The 23,238-nt window shown below is 37.8% G+C and overlaps 2 protein-coding genes across 2 annotated transcripts; one reads left to right on the plus strand and one right to left on the minus strand.

Annotated features, from left to right (window-relative positions):
• The first annotated feature begins 1,445 nt into the window (after nucleotides 1-1,445).
• Nucleotides 1,446-21,636, plus strand: LOC122066132 (AT-hook motif nuclear-localized protein 1-like). Its single transcript, XM_042629954.1, has 6 exons — nucleotides 1,446-2,001; nucleotides 4,612-4,679; nucleotides 4,837-4,962; nucleotides 19,693-19,854; nucleotides 20,857-21,183; nucleotides 21,288-21,636. The coding sequence occupies exons 1-5, from the start codon at nucleotides 1,608-1,610 to the stop codon at nucleotides 21,151-21,153; spliced, it is 1,047 nt and encodes a 348-aa protein (XP_042485888.1). The 5' UTR covers nucleotides 1,446-1,607; the 3' UTR covers nucleotides 21,154-21,183; nucleotides 21,288-21,636.
• A 319-nt stretch (nucleotides 21,637-21,955) lies between these two features.
• LOC122066131 (cytochrome P450 76A2-like) lies at nucleotides 21,956-22,528 on the minus strand. The gene has a single exon (XM_042629953.1). The coding sequence runs from the start codon at nucleotides 22,526-22,528 to the stop codon at nucleotides 21,956-21,958; it is 573 nt and encodes a 190-aa protein (XP_042485887.1).
• Nucleotides 22,529-23,238: the final 710 nt, after the last annotated feature.

A 23,238-nucleotide genomic window follows, 5' to 3' on the forward strand; every position in this document is an offset into this window, starting at 1 on the left:
TTTTCTTTTTATAAATCTGAATTTCAGGACTTTTAGTCAATTGAGTGGAGATGACTAGTGAGAGGAAGCCACTTTTCTACGGGGTTCACATGTTATGCATTGCATTGACATGGAGTCTTACTTGGATAAAACCCTAATAACAGACTTGTGGGTGTCAATTGTAACTGACCAAATATCAAAAAATTGTACAGAATGAAATCAAAATAAGAATTGATACAATATCCAAAAAATAAATCTAATTCTATGATTTCGATATGGGGCTACCCTTGTATAGGAACATCGCCCAAGTACACAATAGGGTTTTGTCTAGAAAATACTCCCTTTATTTTGGGAAAGAAAGTATAATAAATGACTTTTTTTTTTTAATAGAAATGTATGACTCTTATTAGTAGACCAATATGGAATAAAAGACCGAAAAAGTAAAAAAATATATTTTCATAATTTGGCACAATTTTTCCTTTTTATAAATCTGAATTTCAAGACCCTTTAATTAATTGATTGGAGATGACCCATGTAAGGGAGTCACTTTCCAATGGGCTTCACATGTTATGCATTGCAATAACACACGAGGTCTTGGACAAAAACCCCAGTAATGACCTTGAAGGTGTCAATTTGTAATCGAAATTGATACTGACCATTTCGGTATAGTACGGTTTCGATATAGGTTTACCTTTTTATACGAACATGGCCTAATAGTCAATAAGGCTCCTAACCATTTGTTTGAAAAATACGCGTTTTTATTTTAAGAAGGAAAATATAATAAATGCATATTAATTTTTTTTTTGGTACAAATAATAATAAATGACTATTATTTTTAAACCAATATGGAATATAAGACTGAAAAAGAAAAAAAAAATTATAGTTGTGAATTATTTTTCTTTTTATAACTCTAAATTTCAAGAGTCTCTCAATTGACTTGATATGAGTGGGAGCCACCCTAGTAACTGCTGGGATCCACTATTGTATTTAGAGTCAGATCTAAGGGTGTCAGTTTGTAACGGAAATCAAATAGCAAGATTGATACTGACTGTTTAATACTATTGAAACTGACTATTATGACTAGACCAATCAGAATAAAATATTGAACCTAACCATTATTACTAGACCAATCAGAATAAAATACAGAAAAAAGAAATTTTATTTTTGGTAAATTTATAGGAAAAATAGTTTATGTGAAGGAATGTGTGACCCCTGGACACACGGGAGAGCAAAATGACCATCAAAATCCCCATAAAATGAAAAATTACATCCTAATTGATTCTTTCACATGTGCTTCTATTGATCTCGGCATATGCTTAATGCCACGCTCCTCAGGGAAACACATTCCCATTTTTTAAAATAAAAAAGGGCATTTTAGACATAAAAATTGTATTTTACCAATTTTTTTTTTTCTCTCTTACAGACTGGGGCAAGTGGGCAACCCCAAGTATTTACTTGTGGCGCGAGTTGCAGAAAAACGTCCAGATTCAAAAATTGGTGACAGTTATTTACTTCTTCTGAGTTTCTGACATTTTATAAGAAACTAAAATTCCAAATCTTCTCATTTTTGCTTCTTCCCTTTGTTCCCTGTACTTTTCTCTGAAATCCAGTTTCAAGAAACTAAATCCATGGAAAGGAAGGAGATCACTGTGTCCAGCTCTACGGCTAACAGGGAGACTGACTCTCCGCTTAGCCAACCACTGCCTATCGCGGTAGTAGTCCCTCAGGAGAAGGGGAAGAAGAAGAGAGGGAGGCCCAGGAAGTATGGTCCAGAAGGGAGCCTAGCAGCGGCTGCCTCTCAGGGCTTTTCCTCGCCCCCTTCCGAATTCGCTAGAGGGCCGCCGGCTCCGCTAGCGACTGGTTCTGGGAATCAGCAACTGATTCCCCATTTTGGTCCAGAAGAGAGCACATCATCGGCTTTCTCTCAGGGCTTTGCAACACCTGCTTCTGAATTCTCTCCGAAGCAGATTAGAGGGCCGCAGCCACGGAATTCTGGCGATCGGAAACCGACTCCCTCTTTAAGTGAGTTCCAACTCTAGTAATGGTGTCTATTTTTTGTTAGGACACAAGAAAATTAACCATGAATTTTCTCTTCTGCTAATTTTGTTTTTTTTTTTTTTCTTCAAATTGGATTTTGATCTTTGTTGGAAACTCTGAGATTTCCCTTCTTGATTGATTTTACTTTTGGAACTTTTTAACTCGCAATGCAGGATCCCCTTTCATTCCAGTCTCAATTTAATCATGTTCAATCTTCCGTGGATTCATTTGATTTATGTTGAGATCATTGATTGTGATTCCGATTTTTGTTGTGTCTCTGTTTCTGTGATGGAGTTTAGAAAGGAAAAGAATGAAAGAGAACAATGTCTACGAGGGGTTAAATTCATTATTTCTTTAGCCATTTCTTCGAATTATAAGGAAACCTTCATAGTGTTTCTGTTTTAATGTCCTCATCATTTATACATCTGTCTCTGTGGAACATTTAAGCAACCATAAGAAAATCTGAGAAGGTGATTTATCTGCTTCCTTCCGTCTCTGTCTCTCAAGAACTGATACTCTGTAATGTTTCTTAGTGTGGAATCCATGACAAAATCTATGGAGGGTGGTTTTATGCTGTTTTAGGGGGGTGTTTGGTTCGGTAAATCTTTGGGATGACATTCTTTAGAATGATGATTCTTAATTTTTGAAGCTGTTTAGTTCCACTAGATTGACCCTCATAAGTGAGCACCCTACTTTCCATGAATGACCATATTACAAAGGATGTGTTCCAAATCTACGTTTATCTCAACACTTAAACTCAGATTTGAGCAACCTTTTTACCACCTAATGTAAAAGGAGAAAGCAGAAAGAAGTTCTCTACGGAAGCCAATATCTCAACCCGCGAGAAACATGTACTAGCCTCAAGGTAGGGGTGTCAATTCGTAAACCGACCCAGTAAAACCGGCCGGACCAAACCGATAACAACACGGACCGGATCGAACCGAACCGAAGCCTTATTGGTTCGGTTCGGTTTGGAGTATTGCAACCCCAAAACCAAATCGAACCGCACCGGAAATCAAATGAACCCGAAACCAAACCGAAACCGGCTCAAAACTCGGACCGAAACTGAAACCAAACCGGTAAGAAACCGAAACACTCCAAAATTCATTAAAAAAATCAAAATTTGCATAGTTTTGTATACACTTGTATGGAAAGTTGAATCCAAATTGGACCAAAAACCAAAACTAACCCGGTTACAAATCGATTTAAGAAACAGAAGACAAACCGAAACCAAACCGCACCGAAACCAAAACCAAACCGAAACTGGAATTTCCTTATTGGTTCAGTTTTGGTTTCAGCTTTCCCACACCAAAACCGACTCAACCCGGACCGAAACCGAGCCGGACCGACCGATTGACACCCCTACCTCAAGGCAACCAAACGATTTTTCAGAAAAAAACATAATTCAGAAGAATGTCTATCAAAAGATTGACATTCATATCCGATATATACACCATTTGATTTACCGAACCAAACACCCCCTTATGCTCCCTCCTGACTTGTACAGGCTGCAGCACATGGGCTGTACAGGGAGATGTTTCACTGAATCCCATCCGTTCTCTTGTTGATAATGACAAGAATGATAGTCATATTGTAGTTATTTGTCATTATCATTATTATTTGACATTTTCATTCACAGGGAGTTTGAATGTACTTTGATGTCTTTTCCCGACTTTCCATTACCAGTTTATGTTCGAAGTTTCTCTATTGTTTTGGATGAGCAGTGGTGCAAAGTGATTTCTTTTACCCATCCAGTGGACGGAATCAGAGACCCAAAGGGTTTAAGCTTAAGCAGGCATTTCAAGTGATTTTGCTTTTGGCATTTCAAGGGTTTAATGGAGACTGTATTATAGGGTTTCTTCAAGTCGTGGATTTGGGTTTTTTCCATTTTGTCCTGATAGGTTTTACTTGGTCTGCAATTTTTTTTTTTTATATATTTTTCTTTGATGAAGGTTTGTGAAACTATTTTAGGGTATTTGAACATACAATTTGGTGGAATGAGAGTATCCAAAGATACACATTCCTCTTAGTTGTGATAATCAAGAAGGGTCTTACATACCATTCACCATTCACAGGGCGAACTTATTAAATTTTTATATGGACGATGAAATGCACTAATTTGCAGTTGAGCTTGGAATAAGCTACCTAAGCTACCTGGTAGCGGATATCAGAAACCGGAAAGTTACTCTCTCTGAAAACTATAACTTTGATTTTAAACAAATCTCCTTCTCCATGGATAAATCTTAGAGAGGCCAATAGTGCAGTGGATTTTATGTCAAAGACTGCACCCTTAAGTAAACAGAGTATGCTTTGGTTGAGTCAAGCTTCTCCTTACTGATGTATTATACTCTTCCAAGATTTAACAGGGAGAAAGAGAACTTGACCTGAAGGGACTTTTGTGTGTATTTCTTAGTTTAATTTAATATATCAATATTTCTTTAGACAACCCAAAAGTAGAGCTTACATGAATGAGCATCTAGTTTTAAAGATACGCTGCCAATGAAAAAAAAGGGCATGTATTTAAATCAGATGGAAATGTCTCAAAATGTTGACTTGGTTCAATCTCACTACTGATCTTTGATTTGTTATTTTAAGGTGAATTGCTTGCAAATGTAAAAGGAAAAGACTTTACGCCACATGTGCTTACTATACATACAGGGGAGGTAATACTTTGATTATTGAATTTACCTTATGTGGCCCCTCTTGAGTTTGGAATATATCATTCTTTATTTGTCAACTTTAGGAACTGCTTGAGAGATTTATTTATGTACCTAGGACTTCTAGTTGGGTTTACATGACAATGCTATAATTTACTTGTAGAATGTCGCGGCAAAGTTAATTTCACTCATTGGTCCTCGAGATGTTTGCATTCTCTCTGCAAATGGATTTGTTTCCAATGTTACTATCTGTCAGCCTGGCTCCTCTGGCGGTATTTTGACATTTGAGGTATGATATCAAAATTTTCTTTTCCCCTTTTTTCTTTCTTTATTATGAGGTTGTTAAAAAAGGGTGTGTACCCAATCTACGAGGCTCCTGCCATTGCAAGATCTAAGGAGGGTCATAATGTACGTAGCCTTACTGTTATGTGCTTATTATGAAAAATGAGGTCATGCATGTAATTATGTGGAAGTCCTAGGAAGATAGGAGACATCGTGGAGTTGTGACTTTGGTTAATAGGAACTACAACTGATTAGGAGTTATGTGAGTAGTGGATAGGTAGTTCTTATATTTTGAAAGTTGATTAGTTATGACAACCGTATGCAATACTTTAAATATGTGGCAACCCAATGGATTAGATAGAATTTTGTTCCTATAACGAAGGAGGTCATGATCCCGTCAATAGAACCAAAGACATAATAGCTTCGTCTATAAAGTTATTTATCCTTTTTTCTTTCTTTATTTCTCTATTTATCTCTCTTCTCATCTCTCCTATTTTCTCTCTCACTTACTCACCTTATCAAGATAGCAAAGAGGAAATTGTCCCTTATACGCATCATCTAGTATCAGAGCCTGGCTTCAATAGTCTCGCATTTGCCCACAGTGCAAGGAAAAGTTCATGAGAAGAACGGCATACTCAATTCGGAACCTCAAGCTATTTAGATCGAAGGGATTATAAGTATTGACCACAAATTTTGCCACCCACAGAAGCAACTTGGGAAGACCATGCCACTGTATGCCAACAATGTTTTACATTCATCCTTGAGGATAAGGCGACTTTTCAAATGGAAGGGAATGTTATGCGTTTAGTATAATAAATGGGGTCGTGCATGTAATTAAATGGGAGTCCTAGGAAGATAGGAGACGTTGTGGAGTCGTGTCTTCAGTTAATAAAAATTACAATTGATTAGGAGTTGCGAGGGTAGTGGATAGGGAGTTCTTTTATTTAAAGTTGATTAGTTTTTATAACCCCAACCCCATTAAGTTGGGATATGGCTGAGTTTGTTGTTTTATTAGTTATTATAACTGTATGTAATATTTTAAATATGTGGCAATCTAATGGAATAGATAGACTTGAATAATAATGTGTTCCTACGAATACTCTTTAGAGAAGTAGGTGTGGTTCCCTTAATAGTATCAAAGACTTAATAGTTTTGTCCATAATGCTATTTATCATTTTTCTTTATTTTATTTCCCTATTTGTCTCTCTTCTCATCTAATTTTCCCCATTTTCTGTCTCGCTTACTCACCTTATCAAGATAGCTAAGAGAGAATTCTCTTTCGTATGCAACACTTACACCCTACTTCGCAAAGAGGATGTTTTTCGACTTGAACCCGCGACCACTAGGTCACAATAGAGCAACCTTATTTTGGGATTGTTGACGGGATTAACTCTTTCAATTGCAATTTTCTCCTCTATGAGAAACATGAATTAAATTAAATCTTAGTCTCTATGCTTATATCTTGCATGTTCTATTCTTCACTATAAAGGTGATGAAATATCTTGATATGAAATAGATCACATCAATGATGTTTAGATATTGTAAAGTGTATCACTCCATGTGGCACAACTGTCAACTCGTCCGCAATCTTATGAAGAGAATTGCGGATTTTGGTAGCTTTTTTTTTCTTGCTTCTTCTCTGCTTCTACTTTTTTTCCTTGATTTCAAGGAGCAACCAACAAGCAAAGCTTTTTATTGTATTGACCAATTAGGGTCGAACAATTAGATAAGGGACCAATACGGTCCAATACGGGACTGATATGGTTCAATACTGGACCAATATAGATCGATACAAGTAAGATACACTTGATACATCTCCTCTAAACCATGAGTGAAATACGAAACCCAGGGCAATCAAAGACCTTGGAAACTTGTTTCTCTTTTTGATATGAGTTGAGGGAAATCTTCTAACATAAAAAAAGCTTGATATTCACTATTTCAACAAGTTTTGGGGATTTACAGTGCTTAAATCATGGGTTGAAACAGATTTAGGCAAAAAAGAGGTAAAGTTGTCGATCTCTCTCTCTCTCTCTCTCTCTCTCTCTCTCTCTCTCTCTCTTTGTCGCCCCCAAATATGTTTCCATATTGTATAATAAGGTGTAAATTTAGAATGAGTATGGGGTAATAATTCTATATTGATCCAAATCAACCCTATGCTCCCATTTTTAATAAGATTCTGGCTAGAAGCATACATGTATTGTAATGTGCTTCTCCATGAGTATCTGGTAATCATATATGTAGGGGTATAATCGGTGATTATGCTTCAAAACTGTATTTTATATGTATCATAAGCAAAGCATATCCATACATTTCTTGACCATTTCTATATGTGTCATTAGTGTATCTTGCATCTCTCCAATACGCTATGATATTTATCTTAGAATAACTTCTTTGATACAATACATGATATATACCTTAAATACTTGATCTTCCCCTCCACACAAACCTCTTTTTGAGTCACTTTCTTGTAAAATTCACTAGTATCTCTTAGTTGTCACGAATTTGCACTCTTATAGTGAAGGACCCTTCAGAACACAGTATGTAGAACAAGTAACTTGTTTTGTAGCTAATCTGTGCTAAGAAAAAGTTATTGATGTTACCTATATTACGAGCAAGGATTAAATTTGATTTTTGGGTTTCTTTAGTTATTACGACTTAAGGAAACACTGTGTTGATTTCTGGCCTTCAACAATATATCATATAAGACAAAAATGACCACTTCTTTTAGATTATTTGATGGCCCCCTAATTTTCCATTGAAATGATGTGGCCTAGGAGAACTTCATTTGAGCTTGTAAATGTTCGTTGAGCGTAAGTGATCGTTGGTGATATAGGAAAGAAATTTGATAATGACCCAGAAATATAGTAGCTCAAAAATTTTGGAAAGCCATTAGGTTATCAATGTCTGGTTAAAAAGGCTCCAATACGATAACATTAGTAATGGCTTATGGCTAGTTTTGATTTACTTGACAATTTGAAATCACAAAAGTTAGATATGTCATCCTCTTCACTAACTTATCCCAACCATGGTTTGCAACATTGATCTTTTTTTTTCAGTCCATTTCTATCTATGGTCATATCTTGTTAAGTATAAAGTTTTTAAACCATTTCTAGCTTTGTCAATTCAATTCCTTTCTGGCCTAGGCATTTCTCATTTTAAAGTTTCAACCATCAATAATTCACCTTCCACTTATTTTGTGACTGATCTATGTTGTGATGGAGAGATGCTAAATTGGTGGAGGGCCAATAGGGGAAGAGAAAAAGAGAAATTGATGGGGAATATGGGATCGATCCTTCAACTCTGATACCAATTGGTGGATGGCCAGTAGGGGAAGGGAAAGAATCCCTAAGAAAACTTAGAATTGTAGGGGGAGGGGGGGGGGGGGAGAGAATCGCACACACTGCCCGCAAACTCTCAAACACTTAACTCAATTCATCTTTCTATTTTTGTGTCTAAAACTTTGGTTGAAAAAAAATATATATATATATATATATAGGAAAATAAAAAGCTAACAAGAAAACAAATTCAAAAAGGAAACAAGGTCTAAACAGGCTCTAACTATGTCCTACATATCCTACCACTTTGGAAATAAAAGACTTGACATAAAAGAATTAATATTCCTTAATAAATAAAAGTTCCCAAAATTCTACTAGGAGGGATACTAAATTGGTGGAGGGCCAGTAGGGGAAGAAAAAACAGAGAGATTGATGGGGAAGGATGAGATCCTTCAGCTCTGATACTCAATAGGAGGAGGGCCGGTAGGGGAAAGGCAAGTATCCTGAGAGAACTCTATGTTGTTGGGGAGGGAGAGGAATCGCGCAAGAGAAAGTGGGGGGGGGCGAGAGAATCGCACACACTGCCCGCAAACTCTCAACTCTTAAACACTCAACTCAATTCATCTTTCTATTTTTGTGTCGAAAACTTTGGTTACAAGTATATATGTATATATATATATATAGATATATATATATATAGGAAAATAAAAAGCTAACAAGAAAACAAATTCAAAAAGGAAACAAGGTCTAAACCGGCTCTAACTATGTTCTACATATCCTACCACTTTAGAAATAAAAGACTTGGAATAAAAGATTCAGTATTCCTTAATAAATAAAAGTTTCCAAAATTCTACTAGCACAAGGACTCAATTATGGACCCGGTTAATCTCTATCTCAATACCAAGATAAGTTTTGATCAGTCCAAGGTTGTGCACCTACATCTTGCTGCACATCACTAGACCATTTTAGTTGACTCTCCCATCCTTTATCAACTATTGGGGATACTTCTGAATTTCTTTTTGTGCGTATACTTTTATCTCATATAATCATTCTTTGATTTTTTATGGACAGCCAACATTCTCTCATTAGATCATTGTTTGTTTTTATGATCATTCTATAGAATTATTTCTTCAGCTTGATTGCTATGCATTACTTGCATGACCTTGGGATTTCTCTTGCTCATCAATCTTTACCGCTACATTGGTTTTCCTTATGTCTTTCCTAAAATTGCATTCTTCTTATTTCAATCATTTAAAACCACTACATTCTAAAGCATCATTGCACAAATTTTTATTTATTTATTTTTTGCCACATTCATTCATTCTCCTTAGTCTCATCTATTAGAGGTATGTTTTCTTAAAAAAAAAAAAAAAGCATCCTCTGGTCTATAAAACCTAAATTCACAACAAAGTTAAAAACATAGGGCTCTATATTGGCTCTTGGTGCAAGCTTGCTTTGTATGGAAACTCACATCTTTCACTTCTAGTTGTTTTCATCCTAGTGAACACTCATTCTATATTTGAATTGTGTCACTGTGGAGGCTTGAAACTGCATTCAGATAACTCCTACTTTTGAAGCTTTTGTGTCTCAGTAAGGAAGAGTGATAGGATTCAGATCGGGGACATAAAAGAGCAAGGGGCTGACATGAAATGAAATTGGGAGAAGTGAGAGAGACATAAATTAGTTACGATTAATAAAAAGTATGGATTTTAATGGAGTTGAATGGTGAAACAATACCCTATTTAGTTGGGATAAGACTTAGTTGAGTTGAGGGGGTTGGTCTCATTACTAAAATGACTTATTAACATCCTCCAAGTAATCCCCAATAAAACTTATTCAAGTTCTTGAAAGGCAAACACTCTGACGGATTTGTAACATGTCACCACCTATAGGCCTGACATTTTCTCTTCCCATTAAAGGTCTTAAGTTCTTTAAAAGCTTTAATTAATGATAAAAATATTTTCTAGTGGCTTGGTGAGATTGTCCAAGCAGGTCACCTATTTCGGGAAAAATTGGTGATTGCGTTGGATTTCCTTTAGAATATTATTTTCCAAATTTGTTGGCCCCATGGCTCGTTGTGAGTAGATTAGCCTTGGAGATCAAAATGCTACTTGCATAAAGACCTTCTTTCCAAGAGAGATCGAGCTATCAAAGAGCTTTATCTACTTTTTATTTTATCTCATCAATTGGTGTTTGGATGGAGATTGATGCACACAAAGCGCCCTACAGACGATGTCATTTCTCAAAAAGGTATTCTCATGGTTTCAAAATGCAATCTTTGTGGTTTGGAAGTAAAATCATTTAACCACATCTTTACAAGATGCAGATTCTCAACGGATCTATGGAAGTGGTTTATAGATTGTTTTGGGATAACATGGCCAAATCCCCGTGATCTAAATCAGTTATATATATGGTGGATTAGAAAAAGAAGGATTCTGGAAACTAAAGATCCTTGGTCTCTGGGATTTGTTGTCATATCCGATAATATATGGAGGGAAAGGAATGATAGGCATCATGGGGGCCCTTCAATGACTATTCTAATATATTTGAGAAAATCAAATGTGATGTGCAAGATGGGAACTTTGCTCTGCAAGGAATGATAAGACAGCCAGTTGATCTTCTTTGTTGTCATCAATTAGGCCTAAACTGTCACACCCGTTCACACAGAACTGGGCCAGTGACCGGGTTAACACCGGTTAACCCAAACTTGCCAGGATCATCTGATACAGTATTTCACCACAGCATACACACAATTAAGAAAGTGCTCATCAGTTCAACAGAAGACTTATTTTACTTGTGAATATTCCCATAATACTTGATACCCAAATTGGAATACAATAGAAGTACATGTGGGCCCGTAGGCATGATATTTACACAAAAAGAATACAATTTACATATCAAGTACTCAAAAAGAATCATCAAAAATCAGAGTGTACAGCTCAGCTCGGTATCAAAGGTTAGAACTCAGCTCGGTATCAAAGGTTGAGCCCAGCTCGGCATTAAAAGGTAAAGCTCAGCTCGGCATCAAAAGTGGAGCTCAGCTCGGTATCAAAACTGCGGTCCCGTAGCACAGCCCTCGCATGAGCAATCCGTGCCGTGCTCTAACTCCTCAGGGACCCACCAGTCCTCTTCAGGGAACTCAACTGTGGGACCCCCCCCCCCCGTGCTCATCTGGTTGATGACCTGCAAAATCATCTAAAAGAGGTGCACACGTGGGATGAGCTCACTAGCTCAGTAAATGGAAAGATGGACCACACAGCAGTCCACACAATAATTCACATCCATATGCACTATATGCTATGCAATATATTTTTAATCACATCCACCTACGTAACATTACTAAGTCTTTGGTTTAGTGCTACTACAACCACAGTGCGCGTATACTCCGGGTACAAGCCGCGAACTCCATCCCGCGATACGCTCATAGGGCTGTCAGAGAAGGCCCACCGTGAGTACTCGAAAAAGTAAAACATGTCGACCACCGGCTCTCAACATAAAATAAATGATAAAAATTAAAGATGCTGACTCCAGCAATTTAAAAGCAGTACGATTGGCCCTCTTGAATATACCACCGGGGTTGTCGACTGTCCTAATGATCAGCCGGGCATAATGTCTAACCGCCACAGTGACCCGACAACCGTGACCACTGCTTCCCCCCAAATGGTAACCCAACACCTTAACCCCTGTTGGGAAGGGTCGTAGCACGGGAAGGTGATAATCCTAAACCGCATGCTCCTATATGACAATAGTACGATTGCATAGTGCCATCGCGTCCCATACCACGGGCCACCAATGGACTCATTTCCAAGCCGACTACGGCATCTAGTCTATTAATGCATCATGCACAATGATGTCAACATTCATCACATAAGCATATCATCACTTGGCATTTAAAAAATAAACACAACACCCATGCATAACAATGTGAGGATGACTAATCTACATAGCATTTTCATGATGACATGGCTAGACTAGATACAATTAAATGAATGCCAAACAATGCCTTGACATAAGGCCAAACATCCTCTCCTCACTTACTTGTAGTGTACAAGGACTCACGCTCTGTATGGGTGAGATCCGGTGCGAGAAGCGTAGGATTTGGTGAACCTATCATGAGTGAGCGGGGTTAGTATTTCACCACTTTGGGATCAAGATTAACACGATCCAATGAGAAGATCATGTTTAGAATCCTAAAAGAAGGTCACAAATTCGTTTTGGGTCCAATCGGACGAAAAAATCACATTCGGAGCCTCTCGGGTGGGTCGGACAGCCCACCTGTCTGACCCACCAGTCAGACCCACCGGTCTTGATCGGCGGGTAGGTCGGCCCACCGGTCGGCCCGCTGGTCTGACCCATCGGTTGGGCCCGAGGGTCCTGCTAAGACCGGTGGGTAGGGTGGCCCACCGGTTTGGCCCGTCGGTTGGGCCCGAGGGTCCTGCCCTCTCAGGCGGGTGCCCACAGGCGGGCCAAATGGCCCACCGATCTTGGCCCACCGGTCTTGGCGGGAAACTACTGTTTCTTCCCAAACTTCCCCCGACCTTTGGGGATTCAAATGGGGCTTTTCCAAACCCATTCTTCACACATTCAAGGTCTTATAAGATGGTTTTAACCTAGATCTAGGTTAGATTTAAGGAATGGAAAACCATCTTACCTTTTTTGCTCAAGAACTCCTTCAAAACCCCAAAATCACTTCAAATCAACAATACTTCTCCAACCTTGTAAATACTTCTTCAAATCCTTCAAAATCAACACATAGATCATCTATTAAACCTTAGATTCATCATCTCAAGGGGGATTTACAAGATCTAAGAAACCCTATCCAAATCAAGGGTTTTACTTGGGTTTGGTGAAAGTTTAAGGAACCCAGCCTTTGCTCACCTCTAAACGTAGATCTAGTGTTGGAGATCACTCTTCCGGCGTCTGAATGGGAAGATCAAGCCTCGGCGCCATTGAAATCCATCTCTTCTTCCTCTTCCTTCTCTTCTCTTCTTCTTTCCTTTCTTTTCACTCTCCTCTTTACTCTTCTCACCAACGTCCGAGTGTCATAAATGAGAAAAGAAAAAGAAAAACATAAATGCTATATATACTTCTTAAATAACTAAGTAATCACATGGGTGGGTCACTCAGGTGGGTGGATGCGCCCACCTGTGTCCGCCCACCTGAGGGCCAAAACTTGGCCAACAAGTGGGATTTTGACAGAATTCGGCCCTCGGCACGAATCTCACTCTTGGCATAAGATGTAATATACGTATGCGCTTTAAAATACGGCTACATACCTGCTTTATCCGCACATGGCCTTGTGATAGGTGCATGTACACGGCTTGGGTACACCCGTCTCTTCTGGCACTGGCTCGGACTTGTCGGGCCAGCCGGTGTTTAAGGTCACCCTTGCCATCATAGTCCATAAGGAACCCACTTTAACTCTCTCCGGTTCGAGTCTTGCATGGTTAAACCGGGTCAACCGTGTAATCAGACCGGGTTTAAGAAGTAGGGTATTACATAAATGCTCTTCCTAAAAAATATTATTCCATGCTTGAAGTGATTTGGTGTAAGCCAATATAGAGTTGGACCAAACTGAATGTAGATGGCTGCTCTCATGGAAATCCAGGGTGAGTGGGTGTAGGAGGGGTTCTAAGAGATCATAGGGGCAACCCTGTCAGAGCTTTCAAAAAATCTTTGGGAGTTCATTCAAATTATTTTGCAGAATTCAGAGCTCTGCTTGAAGGTATTATGTTGGCCAAATATTTGAACATGAATGCTCTTTGGATAGATTTAGACTCGGCAACAGTCGTCATGGTGGTTCAAGCCCACTCCATTCCTTGGTATGCTTATCAGGACTGGATATCATGTCAGGATTTCTTAGCCTCTATTAGTTGGAAGATTACCCATTGTTTCTGAGAAGCAAACGTAGTGGCTGATTTCCTATCTAGAGAAGCAACAAAGACAGGAGAATCTAGTTTAAATGTCTATTTTCCTGCTCATATTAGATCAGAGATTGCTCATGATGCAGATTCAAGGCCAAGGTTTCGATTAATGTATTAGTAGATTTATCTTCCCCTGGCAATGGCCATGCTGAAGGTGGGGGTTTTAAATCTATTTTTTTCCCAGTATTTGTACATTTCCTTTTTTCTTTATTTTAATAATATCTCTAAATCTTTAACCAAAAAAAAGTTAGGATTAGTTCTAATTGCAATTTTCCAGATTTAGATTATAAGAGTTCTAATTTTATTTGGTTTCTATTTTGAGGGATTTATTTAGGTTTGGAAACCTTACGTTGGCATGAGTATGGTAGGTTCTTCCCCATCAGCTTTGTAATTGACATCCATTATAAAAAATATAGGAAAGGGAACTATTCCCCAACAGATTCGATGAAAAAGAAAAGAATTATTGTTAACCATGGCTGTGGGATGCAATGGCGGTGAGAGGCTAAGGTTGTGAGGTCTGGACTGAGATAGTTCTGTATCCCCTTCTCTTTATTCTATTTTAGTTTCTGATTTCTTCTTTGAATCTGAAATTTATTGATCATGTTTAAGATCCTGCCTTGTGTTAGGTCATTCGTGATCCAACCTTACATTAGGAACTTGGAGTAAGTCTTTCACAAAATTACAGTTCCATTTGACCTGACATGTGGCAGAACTAAGGCCTGCCTGAAGAAACTCTCTTCATGGGCCCACTTAGAATGCCTGAAGAAAGTAGATCTTGGTATAGATCTACTTTCTCCCCCTCGAGGCCCTACTAGCTGCCCCATTTTGGACCTGGTCTTCACTGTCTGGCTAGAGGGGCCCGTGTAATATAAGCTATTTGGCAATATCATCAAGCTTGGCTCTTGCGTCAAATGGCCAAGCTGAGGATATGCTAATGCCATACATATATATATATATATATATATATGGCAAATGTTTTTTTGGTCTGCTGACCAGATAAGGGAATCCATGGTTTGGACTAATCTGAGACGTGGAATTGATATCAATTAATCTCAATGTTCGTTTTTGTCTTCAAAGACCTCATATGACATTACATAGATCCTCTATGAATTCGTTACCCCAGTTTCATATCCGTCTTTCTACCTTCTCTCTCCTTTTCTCTGTTTCTCTCCTGATCTCAATTGGCAACGATTGTTCAGATTCTCTCATTAACAAGAACATGAGAAATGTATTATTCTCTCTCTCGGAAGATCACTGTAAAAGCACTATGTATCCTATGATTTGATCTGATTAGGATCTGAGTAGGGCTTGGCATTAGCGGCAATGGTGGGTAGAGTAATCTCAGAGCCGATCATAAGAAACCCTGCAATTATGTGAAAAATAGGAAAAGAAGAGTTATGTCAGAAATTTGAAAGCAGGGGGTATAGTTGATTGGTGGAGAAAGGGGTTCAAAATAATTAACCTCTCTCTTTTGCTTATGACTTATATGCTCAACAACGCAAGAGGAAAATCTTGATATCAGCAACAATCCCTCTAATTTCGTCAGGCAACTCAAAGGGCTGCTCTATCCAAATTATAGCAATTAGATTTAGTCAAAATATGTTTAAGCCCACTATGTTCCTGTGAAAGAAAACCAAATGCTTTTGGAGAATACTCAGATACCTTCCATTTACCTACAAGTGTTTTCAATTATAAATCTTTAGAATAGAGACATCCAGAGAACACCAAAAATAAAAAAGGAAAAAGGAAAAAAATCAAATCAACTAAAAACTACCTACCTTTGTTTTGTGTAACATCGGAGAATGCAACAAAAGAGGAAGATAGAGAGATATTCTTTGTCCCAGGGTTCTGCAAATTGTCGATGAGAGGATGCCGGAGACTTCTGGATGAACGGCTGAAGTGCACCGGCACCAAATGCACTTAGGATCGAGGTAAAAGCAGGGATTGAATTTGGGGTCTGGAAAGAAACATGAAATGAGGGTTTCGATTTCCAACTTCCACCACCATACGTATTCAATATTATACAGTACAATTTCGATGTCATATGTATTTTGTACAATAAGTATTTTATTCCTATTCCAAATCAACAGATTAGATTCATGTCCTTATATCATACCATCCAAAAGACACCCCCTTAAAAGATTCTTTTATGGGTTGACCGACCAGAAAACCTCAACCCTATATATATATATATATATTGGTTCAATACAATCCTTAACAATATTGAAGCATCATAACAAAGTTTTCCGCAACCTTAAGCTCAAGAAGAAAATGTTCGGGTAGCAACTTAGGCTCTCTTCAATTGGTATAGTTTATATTTATATTTATTATCTATTTTTGAGGAATTATTTGTGACAATAAATTATGGATCACAAATAATAATCGCTTGGTTATATTTTATACAATAGATTACACAATGAGAAATAAGTTTGGTGTGTTTATTTATAGAATAAATTCTCTAACTTTTAGTTTCTCTGATTCTTCAGTTATTTTGTGCTTAAGCCTTAAACCATTTCTCCTTTTTTCTACAATTTTGTAAAGTCAAAGCGAATCCATCATACTAAACCTGATGATAGAGAGAATGAGTAATGAGAAGCCCTAAAGGACTACACGTGATTCACTAGATTGGTATGTCTATATACATTTGAAAACCTTCAAGCTCACTTGTAAGCAATTAAAGCCTCTCTTAAGAAAATGCTCGGCTACCTAAAATGGAGGATACAAAGGATGGGCTTGCACTTGGTGCTAAGAGTATGGACTGCATATGACATGTTTGACAAAATAACTGAAAGAATCAGAGAAATCAAAAGTTAGAGAATTTATTCTATAAATAAACACACCAAACTTATTTCTCATTATGTTATCTATTGTATAAAATGTAACCAAGCGATTATTATTTGTGATCTATAATTTATTGTTACAAATAATTTCTCAAAAATAGATATTAAATATAAATATACCAAAGAGAGCTTAAGTAGCTACGCAAGCATTTTCTTTTTGAGCTAATTTCTTCAGAAATTTCAAATATATATAGACATACCAATCTAGTGAATCACATGTAGTCCTTGAGGGCTTCTCATTACTCATTTTCTCTATCATCAGGTTTAGTATGATGGATTCGCTTTGGCTTTACAAAAATTATAGAAAAAATGAGAAATGGTTTAAGACTTAAGCAGAAAGTGAGCCTTAAAAGCATCAATAGTCCAAACCCAAATAGCTTATTAGGAAAGGAAATATACCCTCATCTCATTTCTGCTACATCTAGATTGTAATTTGTAAAGCCAAAGCAGATTCGCACAGGTAAAATGATCTTCTCGATGAAACTTGAAGATGCAGAGATGAGTGGCGATTGTTGGAGAAATGATAGAAAGTCGAGTTCGTTGCTCGCAAGGTGATCTTCGGTGATGAAAGATCATTTGTTATGTTCTAGCTCAATATACGGTCGATTCCGTCATTATTCCAAGTTGGATCGATGGTTAAAGGCTCTAAAGTCTTTCCAGAGTTTTCTCCCGTCGACGAAGGGCTGAAAGATGAGGTTGAAGAGCCTTCAATACAATACTTTTTATAAAATATAATGAAACGACAACATTACCCCTTGATATGATCCGTTGTGACCATGTGCGTATTAAAGGTTTGCGTATAAATGAGAATAAATAGTTTGTTGCCAAAAATTACAAATAAGTCTTCAGCTATTTGTGATTTGTGATTTATTATAATTTAAAATACATATAAGTAGAAATCATAAATCATACCTAATACTTATAAAAATAGAAATAATTCAAACAAATAGAAACATAAATCAAACCAAAGAGAGCCTTAGTTCAAATAAACATGGACTGCATATCACATGTTTGACAAATAACTGAAAGAATCAGAGAAATCAAAAGTTAGAGAATTTATTCTATAAATAAACACACCAAACTTATTTCTCATTATGTTATCTATTGTATAAAATGTAACCAAGCGATTATTATTTGTGATCTATAATTTATTGTCACAAATAATTTCTCAAAAATAGATAATAAATATAAATATACCAAAGAGAGCATAAGTAGCTACCCGAGCATTTTCTTCTTGAGCTAATTTCTTCAGAGAGGCTCTAATTGCTTACAAGTGAGCTCGAAGGATTTCAAATATATATAGACATACCAATCTAGTGAATCACATGTAGTCCTTGAGGGCTTCTCATTACTCATTTTCTCTGTCATCAGGTTTAGTAGGATGGATTCGCTTTGGCTTTACAAAAATTATAGAAAAAATGAGAAATGGTTTAAGGCTTAAGCAGAAAGTGAGCCTTAAAAGCATCAATAGTCCAAACCCAAATAGTTTATTAGGAAAGGAAATACACCCTCATCTCATTTCTGTTACATCCAGATTTTAATTTGTAAAGCCAAAGCAGATTCAACTTGCACCAGTAAAAATGATCTTCCCGATGAAACTTGAAGATGCAGAGACAAGTGGCGAGTGTTGGAGAAAGGATAGAAAGTCGAGTTTGTTGCTCGCAAGGTGATCGCCGATGATGAAAGATCATTTGTTACCTTCCAAGCTCAATATACAGTTGATTCTGTCATTATTCCAGGTTGGATTGATGGTTAAAGGCTCTAAAGTCTTTCCGGAGTTTTCTCCCATCAACGAAGGGTTGAAAGATGAGGTTGAAGAGCCTTCGATATGATACTTTTATAAAATATAATGAAATGATGACATTACCCCTTGATATGAACCGCTATGACCACGTGCGTATTAAAGGTTTGCTCATAAACAAGAATAAATAGTTTGTTGCCAAAAATTACAAATAACTCTTCAACTCTTTGTGATTTGTAATTTATTTTAATTTAAAATAAATATAAATAGACATCATAAGTCATACCAAATACTTTTAAAAATAGAAATAGTTCAAATAAATAGAAACATAAATCAAACCAAAGAGAGCCTTAGTTAGTTTCCTATAATATGTTTTGATTTTTCTTTATATTAGTCATGTAATACGATTTTGGATATTAGTTGAAATTGAGTGAATAGAAGAAATAGCAGAATTCTTGTGACGAGTTGAGTTTGTGTTGATTGTGCTTCTTCTTTCCCCTTGGTATTTTCTTATGGGACAACTCATCTTCTCGAATTAGTCCTCTCCTTTTCTTCTTAGTAGTTGTGTGGGCGGTGGGCCCACAAGCGACCCAATAGGGTACATAGGTTCTGCAACAACCTTCCTTCCTTCCTTGATAAAGAGAATGTTGTTACATCACAATCCACGTACGAGACACAAGAGAGAGAGAGAGAGAGAACACCTTCTTTATTCTTCTTTCTTTTCTCTCCACTTCCATTTACAGAGTTGTAGAAGAGAAAAGAGATGCACACTGTGGGACAAAAGTAAAGTCCCCCACACATGATTTCCTTTAATTTTTTATTCATTTTTTAATGAAACGGCATTTTCTTCATTGTTTTATTCATTCCAGAGTGTATCTACTATTCTTAATTGATTGATGTCCATTACAGGGAATGAGTATTTTATTATCTTATTCTTGTTATATTTGGTCTATGCAGGGCTGTTTTGAGATACTCTCTTTATCTGGGTCCTTCACAACTACTGATAATGGTGTTATACGCAGTACAACTAGTGGATTAAGTGTTACAGTGGCTGGCGCTGATGGTCGTGTGATTGGTGGTGCGTTAGCAGGTCAATTGATTGCTGCTAGCCCGATTCAAGTAAGGCCTTTCTTTCTATATGAATGCAGTCACTAACATTACTGTAAATTCACTGAGAGCTTAAAATTTTCTACATACCATATGGGACATATTTTTTATATGTAGCTTTCTGACATCCTGTATTTTGTAAGCTTATAGTGTGTTTTTCCATTCGTTGCCTCCACCGAGGAAAGTAGATTCAGATATTAGTGGAGAGTTTATACACAGAACAACAATACTGCCAATTATGAAGTACGAAGGGCAAACGTTGTTTACCTGAACTTAATGCACAACAGCTTACTGAGCACAAAGCACAAAGTGCAAACATAGCATACATATGAAAAGAATGTTAGGAACTAGGACTACCAACCTCTGTTGTTACCCCTCGAAATCAAATTGTAGTCGTGGCTTGGCCAAGCCTCTAAATTTCTCGTCTTCAGCTTGTAATGGGATAGACATTGCAGTATGCAAATTAATTGCAGTGAAATTTTACTGAAATCTTTCAGTTGCATAAAAAAAAAACGAAACAAAATGACGAAGGGCCCGTTTGGTATCGTTTCTGTTCCAGAAACGCCGTTTCGTGTCAAAAATGAAAATTTCAGTTTCTGTGTCAAAACGCAGTTTTTAAACGAAAAAATGGTGTTTCAAAATTTCAGATTTTTATTGAGAAATTTTTTTTTTTTTGTAAAATGGAACGAAACTGGGAAGACTTTTGGAGTTCCGTCCAATTTCGTTTTTTCAGTTTTTTTTTCACTTTTTGTTCCAAAAAAACAGAAACGGACCATAAGTGCACCAAACAGAAGATTCCGTTTTTTTCGTTCCAATAGAACGAAAAAACTCCAGAAACGGACCATAAGTGCCTAGACAAATTTCAAGAATTATTTCGGACTCAGCTGTGGGTTAAACCTGAAATTTCGATCTTTGCTCTCAGCAGTGACTAGTAGAACACTCGTACAATAATGCTATTGGTATCAAACTGATATTTGTTGCACAATTTATGTGGGCTGCTACTTGGTTTTCCAGGTTGTGGTTGGAAGTTTCAAGTCAACTGATAAATCTCACAAAGGGAAGAACAATGATGGATCTCCAATGCCTTCAGCAACACCAGGTCCCCAAGACATGGCGACTGCAGCAAGACCGATAACTCAGCCCACACCTGATGATGACACCTCCACCACCCCAACAGCTGCATTACCAGGACAGGGCCATGGTGATGCAGAAAACAGTGCAAACAGTAATCTAAACCCAAACAATGGTTTTCAAAGTGCCGATTGCTATGGAACAGTGTCCACACAAGAACAGAGGCTCTCCAGACACTAATGCATGTGTGATGGGGGAATAATATAGAAGGTGTGCATTTCTAATTTTCAATAGTTTTTTTTTACTCACCTTGTTTTCCTTCTATTTGTCTTTCACTTCCTGTACTAACACTTTAACGGTCCTTTTCCTGTTAGGTGTTAGAATAGATGCTATAGAGGCTCGAATTTTTGGTGGATTAGGCTGAATTATCTGCTTTATCATTGCTTCATTATTTCCACCTGAAGATCGATTCCAAGGAATTTCATGGGATAGTCTATTTTTGTTGTAATTCTGTTGTTTTTAATTGTGAAAGGATAATCATTGAGGAGGGGAGTGTCTCCCTCCGTCGGTGCTCTTCATTGATTTTAAATGTCATATGAAGGTTGAAACTTAATATTTAGTAGTAGTTAATATCTGATAGTTATAAACATTTTATAGGAATTTTCCGGTGGTTCATATTCCAATTTTGCTCTCTTTAATTTATCAAAGTTCTTCTCTCTGTAATTAAAATCTGAAAGTTACAAACTTTTTATGTGAATTTTCCTGTAATTCATAATTCAATTTGGCTCTCTTTTAAGTTATTAATTGGCTCTCGCTTAAGTTATCAAAGCTCTCTCTCTCTCTCTCTCTCTCTCTCTCTCTCTCTCTCTCTCACACACACACACAGAGCCAGCTAGACAACGATAAATAGAGAATCTGATAGACTAGAACAACCTGTTATCATGTTGGTGGCAAATGCATTGCAGTCATGACCACTTGTTCTATGATATGGCAGCTCAGATAGGACTGAAAAATTGTGGACAATAGACTCCCAAACCCCAGCTCAAATGTCAGGTTTCAGTCCACTTAGAGATGGAAGCATTTCGAAACTCACCATTAGGAGTAAAGTTGGGTGTATGAAAGTACAAGGGATGCAAGAACATACACGGAAGGATATATCATTTAGGGGTGTCAATTCTGTATCCTCCACTGCTCTCCGTGGTAAAAGTAAAGGAGTGGGTGGATGCAACCTCAATGTCTCCTTCAGCACTGCCTGTAGATACTGCAACTGTCCAATGTCGTTCTCTTCTCCCTTTCTTTCCCAACCCACAACTTTATCAAGCTCTTCTTTTGCTCTGTTCATGGATTCTGGGTTCCGAAGTAGCTCTGTCATTGCCCACTCTGTTGTACTATTTGTTGTCTCCGTAGCCCCAATGAACAATTCCAGTATGAACACATTAAGGTTTTTTCTGGAGATCTTATTGGGCTCATCCTCCTTATTGCCTTGGAATGCCAATAACACATCCAGGAAATCCTTCTTCTTGTCCTTCCTCTCCTGCTCCAAGCTATGTTCTTGGACTCTGTCCTTCACAAAGCCAGCTGCAATTTCTAGAGCTCCACCTAATATCTGCTCCATCTTTCTTCGGATTCCTTGTGGGTCGAGCCATCTTAGGAAAGGGAAGAAGTCTGTCACGCTGGGTTTGCAGAAAGCTCCACAAGTTTAATAGTCAATTGAAATAGCTCCTCCATGAACCAATTTGGAATCTTTCAGGTCTACAGAGAGAACCAGATTGCCGATCATGCTCAAGGTCATGCGGAAGACGGAATGGGCTACTTCAATTCTCCCAGTTTCTTGTGATTCTTCCAACATCCACCCAACCATGTCATCCACGCATTTTCGGCGCAGAGGTGTGGTTTCATTGATGCTCTTGTTGGCGAAGAGCTCTGAAGAACAGAGACGCTTTAGCATACGCCAGTAAGGACCATATTGGGCGAAGGTGAAGGAGGATTTGTGGAAGTCACAAGCTGTTAAGGCAATCGTTAACGGCACGGTCACAGAAAGAGAGGTCATGGCTCTTGAATAATTCCATGGCTGCAGTGGGAGAGGACACAACGAGAGTGTTGATGGCACCTAAGCGGAGCCATAGGAGAGGTCCATATTTGGATTTGAAGGCGGCTAAGGAGCGGTGCAGCATTGAACCGAGATCAAACATGTTGCCAAACACCGGCCAGCCCGGAGGCCCTGGAGGTAGTCGGCCTGAGGCGGCGGTGGGGTTTCGCCGGTGACGGCTGATGACAACAAGCAGAGCTAGTACTAAGCAGATGGATGACCAGGCCAACAATGGC

The sequence above is a fragment of the Macadamia integrifolia genome, unplaced genomic scaffold (genome assembly GCF_013358625.1).
Source record: "Macadamia integrifolia cultivar HAES 741 unplaced genomic scaffold, SCU_Mint_v3 scaffold2253, whole genome shotgun sequence".
Lineage (NCBI taxonomy): Eukaryota > Viridiplantae > Streptophyta > Magnoliopsida > Proteales > Proteaceae > Macadamia > Macadamia integrifolia.